Below are 8,908 nucleotides of genomic sequence, written 5' to 3'. Positions count from 1 at the left end.
GATGCTTTCGCTCAAGGCCGTGTGTATGAAGGATGTTAGTTTCTGCATTGTTTATGATACCAAAAGCCTAGAAATAACCTCAGTGTTCATTAGTAGGGATTGTGGTACATTGGTCGGTTATGGTACGTTAAAAAAGTGCTCCGCAGCCATTAAAGAAAATGAGACTGATTTCTCTGTACTATTCCGAAATGATGTTCGAGATCCTTAAGCTGAAAACGTGGTTGCAGCACAGCAGGTGGGGTGTGCTTCCTCCTGTACAGAATGAGTCGATCTGTCCAGGTATGCATGTGGGTACACATGTGGGGTAGTTCTGGAGGATTCGCAGGGAACGAGAACAGTGGCCACTTCCGGGGGATTAGAGAGACTGGGGTGGGAGGGAGACTTGTTTTCATTGTACATCCTTTGCATTGTTTGGGTTTTGAGAGGCACTAGAGCATGGCGGTTACTTAAGGAACTCGGACTCTGGGGCCATGGCCTTGGTTCAAACCCTGGCTCTGCCACTTACCAGCTGTGCCGTCTTGGGGAACTTACTTAACTACTCTGGGCCACATGTTCTTATTTATAAATTGGATTCATATATGTTAACATTATTTGTAAAGCGCTTGGAATGATGTCTGAGATAGAGTAGGCACTACGTGAATGTTTGCTGTCATGAATTGCCGTTTACATATATTCCGTTTTTATTTAGGAAGTCAGGTCATAGAAGTGCAGGCTTTAGGAGTAGAAGGGAAAGCAGGTACACAGGGACCTTGTGTCAGGGGCTGATCAGACTGGAGGGCTGGGCCCTTTCCTTCGGGATGCTTCCCTCCTCCGCAGGGAGGTCTGGGAGGGCAACCCCTAGCTCAGAATTGGGGTGCCAGCAGGGATGGGGGAGAACTCTTTCTCTCAGTGCTCAGCAGGAGACATCTGGCAAAGTTGGCTCCAGGGCCCAGGGGGGCCCACCAGAGGTGCTGGCCTCTTTGACGTGTGAGTCCCCATGGTGAGGCCAGCAGAAACTGTGCTCCCCAACCCCAGCATTTGGGATTCTGCCCCTATCTTGTGCCATCTGCTCCTCTTCAGCCTTTTACTTCCCTTGTACCCGTATGCCATAGTCGGGTGGCCCCTTGCCAGCTGGCCAACCCCAGGGTGCAGAACAGGGAGAGACAGAGTGAATGGCCTTCAACAGGGCTGTGGGCAGGAGCTGGTAAGAGTGGCTGGACTCTTGGTTACTGGGCAGCCAGAGAAGGAAGTGTCTGGCTACGTCCATGATGGTCCAGGCGTGTTCCAACTTCTGGAACTCGGGGGCAGAGTGAGATCCTGGTCTTGGGCTGCAGCTTCACTTGTAAGTCAGGGGGGTCAAGGGGGTAGTCTAGCTGGACCCACCAGGCTCACAAAGCCCTTGGCAGTGGGCTAGAGGAAGGTCTGTGGTGGCAGGGGACTTCTGGGAAGACGGGGATACGGTTCTGAAGCTGCTGGTTTTTCTTGGTTAATGATTTATGATGGGGGCTGGGCCCTTTCTGGGCTGTCTTGTGCTTCTGGAACTGCCAGGAAAGAAATGTGAGAGCTGACAGGCTTGAGGGCACAGGTCGTGAGCCGGTGACCCCTCTCTGTCGCCAAAACTTTGGCTTCGAACACTATCTAATTAGATTTCTGGCCTTCTTTTCACAGGCGAGTGGCTGAGACAGTGCTGATCTGAGCTGGACCTTCTCTGATGGCTTCTTCCAACCCTCCTCCACAAGCCGCCATAGGTACCGTACCCCGGCCTTCCTGTTTGTCCCTCCTTTGAACAAAGCTGTGGGGCTGACAGAGGGCCACTGGCTTGGGGGCAAGTTGACCCCAGGTGGTTAGCTGGGAGCTCTTGGGCAAATGACTTCATCCCTTTGCCCCAGTTTCCTTGTCTGCAACAGGGAAATAATAATTTCCTGCTCACTGAATGGGCTGCAGACAAGGGTTGATTTTTCACCTGTGTCCCTAAGATGCCCTGAGCCCATCTGGGGGCAGAAGTGTGCTTGGGGATGAAACCCTCGGGGACCTGAGGGCTGAGGGTGAGGGGCTGGGTTGTCCATCTCTACCTGCAAAGGTGCTAAGGTCATCCATCTAGCAGTGGTAGGGCTGCTAGAGTCAGAAAAAAAAAGAAAAACACATACTAAAAAAAATTTTTGTGAATTGTTTGAAATTCAATTCAACGTCCTGTATTTTATCTGGCAACCCAAGCAGTGGGGCCTCGGACACTGCAGGTGGAGGCCAGGCCCCACCCTGGAGGGGATGGACGTGAGCTGTTTCTCCTGCCAGGCCTGGCTTCCTGTCCTCTTGCCCTCTTTGGGGGAGGCAGATAGCAGAGTGGTAATGAGCGAGGGCTTTTTGGTCAGCCTGACTCAGCCACTGCCGCTGGTGTGACTAGGTGTCTCTATGGCTCCATTTCATCACCCATAAACATGAGGATAATTATGACACCCTCTGCCATGTTGTTGCAAGGTTTAAACACAGGTAAGACTCTGGCCCGTGGTAATCGCTTATTTGGGAGCTGTTATCACTGTGGGCTGTTGGCAGGGTGGCTCCCTGTGCTGGCGTGCTCCATGTGCTCTGTCCTGAGCCAAGTTACCCAATGGGTGTGGGCCAGCACAGTGGGCCCGCCTTCTCCATGGCTTCCTGGGTCCCCGCCTCCTGGACTAACTGGAGTTGACTCTCCTGAGAATGAGGCGTGTCTGGGAACATCTAGATGTGTGTGGCCAGCTCTAGCCAGCCATGCCACCTGTCCAGATGGGTAAGAAGGGCTCGGTTCAGCTCTCAATTATCCAGAGATGGGCCTTCTGATTTTTCCTTCTGATGAGGAGTGAGGTCTGATGGCCTGGGTCTTTGGAGCCTGGGAGTAGCCCTGGGAACAAGGGCATCTCCTGGTTCATGACTGCGACTTTGGGTCCCAGGATGTCCCCGCTCTGGCTCCTGCTGCCATGGGCACCCTGTACCTTGTCTCCTACCTACCGAGGGGATCAGACAGGGAAAGTGAGAATAAAATCATTTTATGATCAAATCCATTCATTTCCATTCAAGAAGCATTTCATGGCCATTTATTGTTCTAGCTGTATATGATATTGCTGGCCAGTGTCATCTGGTTGAGCCATCAGGCTCTTTGCCACTTTCTGATTCTTTGAGAGCTTCCCATCATCTTACCAAATAAAATTCAGATTCCGTAAACACCTCTTCAGCCATCTTACAGCCCCTTCATCCTTATTCACATCTTCAGCTCAGCTGGGTCCCTTGCTGTTTGTTCTCTGTCCCTGCTGTGGCCTCAGCCGGCAGCACCTCTCCCTACTTGATCCCATCAGACCTTCACTCACCCCTCAGGGCCCTGCGCAGGGCGGCCTCGTGCCCGAGGCCTGGTGAGCATGAGTCCCCTCCTGCCTTCCAGAGGCGGCTCAGTCTCTGGGGTTTTATGTTTTCCTCTCGCCGTATCTGCCTGCCTCTCCCCTCAGTGTGCTCCTTGATATTGAGGGGTCATGTCTTACTCCTCTTTGAACCGCCCAGCGTAGGGTCTGCTGGGAACAGATATTTTGGTCAGCCTGACCCAGCCACTACCTGGATATGGACATGACCGTGTTGATCGATGGGCTAACTGAAGCCATTTGTACTCCTAAAAGGAAAAGGCGCAGAAGTGACCCAAGTCCCTGGATATGGCCTGCGCCTGGCCTGGGAGCGGGGACGGCCTTCCCATCTCACCCAGGGTCAGGGGCTAGGCTACAACTCAGGGCAGTCGTCGTCATCATCATCATCATCATCATCATCATCATCATCATAATGATGATACAATGACTGATAATAAGGACAACCATTATAAAAATAGCTGCTATTTAGTGAGCACATACCTGACACAGGTGCTTTATGTGTGTTAGTTCATTTCATCCTCTCAATAACTCTGCAAGGTAGTTACTATTACTGGCCGCATTTTGTGGAGCAAGAGACTGCAGCTTGGAGTTTGGGGTAAAACAACTTGATACTCATATAGCCAGGGTACGGGAGAGCTGGAGTCTGAACGAGGTATCTGGCTGTGAAGCTGTAGTCACTACATGATACCTGCCAGGTGTAAAAAAAGAATCGCCTGCTCAGCAGGTTCCAGTGGGCAGGGACCAAGGTCACTGAGGCCCCCTTGGTCAAGGTGGGCCTGTATCTGATAGCCCGGAAGTTGTGGGCAGGGACTTTGTGGTCATTTGTTTCGCATTTTTTAAACTTTTAAAATCACAACCCATAGACACGACAGCAGGAGTGTGCGCGCGTGTGTGTGAATTCAGCAAATACTTATTTTGTGCCTACTGTATGCTGGGCACAGTACCAGATGCTGAGGATACAACCATGAGCTAAACAGATAAGAATACCTATCCTCACGAAGGTGTGTTCTCGTAGAGGAGACAGATAGCAAAATGAGTGAAACATAGAACATGTCACGTGCTCCTAAGGGCCATAGAGAAAAGTAAAGCAGGCAAGGTGATGAGGGAGCCCTAGTGTCTCTGTGGGCAGTTTTGGTCAGGGCAGCCTCACTGGGAGATGATGTATAGCAGGGATCCCCAATTCTCAGGCTGCGGACCGGTACTGGTCCGTAGCCTATTAGGAACCAGGCCGCACAGCAGGAGGTGAGCGGCAAGCCAGGGAGTGAAGTTTCGTCTGTATTTGTAGCCGCTCCCCAGTGCCAGCATCACCGCCTCAGCTCCACCTCAGATCGTCAGGCGTTAAGATTCTCAGGGAGCACTGGTCCCTGGTGCCAAAAAAGTTGGGGACCACTGATATATAGTAAAAATCTGGTCTATGGCCACACCACCCTGAACAAGCCCGATCCTGTCTGATCTCGGAAGCTAAGCAGGGTCGGGCCTGGTTAGTACTTGGATGGGAGACCACCTAGGAAGACCAGGTGCTGTAGGCTTAAAAAAAAAAAAAAAAAAAAAAAGACCTGAAGGAGGTGAGAGCAGGAGAAGACAGCCAGGGGACGAACATTCTGGACCCCGGACTGAAAGGGCAAAGGTCCTGAGGCAGCAGCATGTGTGGCACATTCGTGGCGCAGCAAGGAGACCGGTGTGGCTGGAGCGGGGTGAGCAAGAAGACGCAGCAGAAGGTTCTGCACACCCTGTAGGAAACTAGAACAGACGTGTAAACAGCCATGTCAGATGTATACCGAATGTGACTTTATTCATGTTCTGTTTAAAAACATTCCCAATAAGCAGTTCATAAACAAAACAGAATGCTGCCTGGGAATCCTCTAATTGATTTCATGACCCACCAGTGGGTTTGAGAACTGTCACTTAAAGCCACTAACCCAGCTTCCCCCTCAGCCCCTGCGTTTCATTTGTTAATGCAGCATCATGGGGCCAGGTGTCCGAGGTTTCGGGCGACTTCCGGGAGACAGCAGGGTTCAGCTGCGGCTCCTCACTTATTAGCCGTATGACTGTGGGTGCATTACTTTAGCTCTCGAAATCTCTGTGGCCTTGTTGTATGAAATAGGGGGTGATTGTGAGGCTTAAACACGGAGCTCATGAGCCACATTTCAGGCTCTCAATGAGTGTTTCTTCACACCTGGGGAAGGAGCGTGTGCCACAGGCACAGCACTGTCCAGAGGAGTTGACCCCGGTCGACGCTGGCCCATGGGCTCCCCAAAGCTCCCACAGGGAGGGGCTGGGCCCCCACTTTAATGGCCTTCATCTGGCCATGATCCTGCAGAGGAAGCTGGGGAGGAAGGGAGAGCTCTGGGTTTCTGCTGCGGCCAAGCAGCTGGGAAGGGGCTTCTCGAATGTGATATATTCACACCTCAAGTGTTCTGCTCTGGAAGCCCCCGGGTCACTGTGGGAGATTGGATTTTTCTGATCGGAGAGACTGCTGGAATCAGAGCTGTTTATCTGTCCATCTGCTGGTCCATCCCCCATTCTCTGCTCCATCCACCTTCCTACCTGTTCACGTATCATCCATGTTGTGGCGCGTGCTGGGGCTGGGTCCACACATGGACCAGCCAGTCCCGCCCTCAAGGATCTCAGGCTGGGAAGGGCAGTTATCACGACAGGTAATATTATGTAACACAAATACCAGGTACTATGCCAAGCGCTCCATCTATCCAGCAGTTCTCAAGTAGGGGCATCTGGCAATATCTAGAGACATTTTTGGTTGTCACAGCTGGAGGGTACTACTGGCTCATGGTGGGTTAGAAGTCAGGAATGCTGCTACACGTCCTGCAGTGTCCCCCGCTTCAGAGACGCTGTAGCTTAATGTCAACAGTGGAGAGGCTGAGAAACCCTGACCTACATCTCAGTTCATGTGCACATCGGCCTCATGGGGTAGGTGCTGTTTCATTGTCCAATTTAGAGGAGGAAACCAGGTTTCAGAGAGGCGAAGTCACTGGCTCAGAACCATGCAGCTGGAAGGTGGCCCAGGCGGGACCGGCTGAGCCTGAAGCTCATGCTTTCGGTCGTGTGGCATGAGTTGCTGTAGGACTGCTTGGGGCGGTCCAAGATGCTGTCAGCCTTGTGGACTTTGAAAACCAGACCACACTGCCCTTTAGTTTGGGAGCTGGTTTGCACAAGGTGGGAGGGGCTTGGCGAACACTTGAGGTTCTGTCCTGCCTCATATTCTAGAAGAGAAGTCTTCTAAGGAAGCAGACGGGGGACCTCAGCTGGGTGAAGGGGTGGAGATGTGAAGGTTCGTTATGAGCTTCAGGATAGAGAATCTGTCCCTTTAATTGCTTATGAAAGTTGCTGGGCTCCTACTCAGGGCCAGGCTAGAACCTATCCCCTTAAAGAGACCATTAAAAGGGACTGCTTTTAGGGACCCAAGATTGGTAGGGAGTACAAATGGGCATAAAACACATACTTACACGTTCTACAGGAAAGGATGAAGAAAACAGGGGGCTGAGACAGAGAAGAGGGGCAGGACATCCATTAGTTAAGGCAATGGCCAGAGGCCAGGAAGGATCCTTTCTGCTTGAGTTGAGCTTTGACAGGTGACAGGAGGACATGCCCAGGAAGGGGGTCTTCCAGGAGGGAGGAGCAGGGTGTGAGGCTGTGCTGGGAGCACACCCCTTGAGCCCTGCCCCAGCCAGCTTTCGCCCTCGCACCTGAGAGCTATTACCTTCAGGCTCCAGACTCTTCCAGACAGCTGTATTTTATGCCGCTGTGCATGCCAAGTGAAGTGCAGCATGCAGAATGAGCCTGCCTGTGCTCCTTTGCCCACATGCAAAATGCATAGCCACATATGCACACACAGAAATACACATGCATGTACTCATACGCACATGTGCAGATGCATTTAAAAAGCCCTCCTTGCTTACAAAATAGGAAAATAGAAAACAAGAGTGTGAGAGACACACATTCAAGTACAGATACACACAAACTTACCATGAAAGCGTGCTCCCTCCTCTCTGTCCACTGCCCATCTGCTTAGAGCCTTCGCCCAACCAAAGGACTTCTCAGGGGCACAGGAGGGCCGTCTGCCCCGGGCATGGGTTTCATCTAGGGTCTGGGAACTGCCCTTGTTCTCTCACTCAGACCTGCAGAGCTGCTCACCCCCTTCCAGCCATCTCTCCCTTGGCCAGACCCTGAGACGGTGGAGCCCAGCTAACTCCTCCTCCCTTGCAGGAGATCCACTGGTTCCTGGAGGAGGCCCCTCCCCAGAGGCGGAGGAAGACCCCGGAGAGGCCTTTGAGTTCGATGACAGTGATGATGACGAGGATACCAGCACTGGCCTGGGTGTCCCAGGCGTTGCTGCAGAGAAGGATGCAGACACACTGCTGACTCAGGTGGACTTCGCCCCTGTCACTGGTAAGGTGTTCTAGGAGCCTCGGGTCCTCCCACTTTCAGGCCTCTGGGAGAGGCTGGAAGCTCCAGGCTCCCAGTGATGCCTCGTGGTCCCCAGAAAGCAGGAGGGGAAAAGTCATTGGGAAGAAGCTGCATTCCACCACCTCCCCAGGGAGCCAGGATTCCGAGCATTCCTGCAGCATCTGGTGCGCCCTGGCATATAGTAAATGGAAGTGGTTGACCCCCTCCCTGCAGCTTCTCCCTGGGAATCACACCAGCCACAGGCACAGCCTCCCAGAGGTTCCCCCAACTCGTCAGGATCGGGGAGCTGGTGGCCCTGGGGGGTGGGAAGGCCCTGATAAGGTTGGTGTTAAATGACAGCTTCTGAGCTCTTGATTCTGTCATCTGGGAGAGACTGGGGACTGGACTAGCAGGAACTTCCTGCAGGCTTGGGGACAAGGGACTCCTTGAAGAGCCGGGGGTGGGGCCGTAGGCCCAGAGCAGGCAGGGCTGCTGGTTCTGGTTAGAGTTGGGAATTGGCCTGGGGGTGGTGGTGGGGGTGGTGCAGGCAGGACAGGTAGGGGAGCTTGATGACTGGTGAAGTGGCTGGGGGAAGGGAGACAGGCACAGCAGGCACCCAGGCTGACCAGGCCTTGTCTCCCGCACCCTGGGGAGATTGGGAAAGGGGGCGGGGATGGGCTGAGTCCATCGGGCCAGCCTCCAGCCTGACGGGCTCTCCCTGGACTCTTCTCCTGCAGACTCGGACCCAGTGGCTGCACCGCCCCAGACACAGTAAGTGAGCCTCCTTCCTTTTTTTTTGGTGACTGGAAAAAGAGAAGCAGGGCAGGAGGTGTGGGAAAGGGTGGAGCTGTAGCCAAGAGGGCTCAGGAGAGGTCTTCGGCTAAGGAGGAACACATTTCAAGGTCCCTGGGCCTGAGGGAAGAGGTCGGTCCCTGAAACTCATGTTACTTCTTCTGTTTTGTCTACAAGCCTGTGAATTGCAGAGGGCAACCTGGCTCCAAACGCTTGCTGTGCCCCTCGCTAGCTGTGTGGCTTGAAGGAGTCACATAAACTCTCCAGATGTCAGTCTGTTCCTATGCAAGATGGAAACAGTAAAGTCCCTACACCACTGGGTCGCGGCTGAGAGTTAACCCGCCGTCTGG

General features: G+C 53.1%; 1 protein-coding gene and 1 non-coding gene across 2 annotated transcripts in view; both read left to right on the top strand.

The window, feature by feature from the left end:
- Positions 1 to 8,908, top strand: part of ARHGEF10L (Rho guanine nucleotide exchange factor 10 like) — a 134,342-nt gene that overhangs the window by 30,321 nt on the left and 95,113 nt on the right. The window contains exons 2-4 of the mRNA XM_023532645.1: positions 1,648 to 1,727; positions 7,587 to 7,769; positions 8,504 to 8,537. Of these exons, the coding sequence (XP_023388413.1) occupies positions 1,691 to 1,727; positions 7,587 to 7,769; positions 8,504 to 8,537 (254 nt within the window). The 5' untranslated portion in view covers positions 1,648 to 1,690. The remainder of the gene's footprint in view (positions 1 to 1,647; positions 1,728 to 7,586; positions 7,770 to 8,503; positions 8,538 to 8,908) is intronic.
- On the top strand, positions 4,773 to 4,891 carry LOC111742105. Its single transcript, XR_002781190.1, has one exon. It is a non-coding gene; the product is annotated as a 5S ribosomal RNA (ribosomal RNA).

This window comes from Pteropus vampyrus, unplaced genomic scaffold, assembly GCF_000151845.1.
Source record: "Pteropus vampyrus isolate Shadow unplaced genomic scaffold, Pvam_2.0 Scaffold86, whole genome shotgun sequence".
Lineage (NCBI taxonomy): Eukaryota > Metazoa > Chordata > Mammalia > Chiroptera > Pteropodidae > Pteropus > Pteropus vampyrus.
This window is presented reverse-complemented; position numbering and strand designations above follow the sequence as displayed.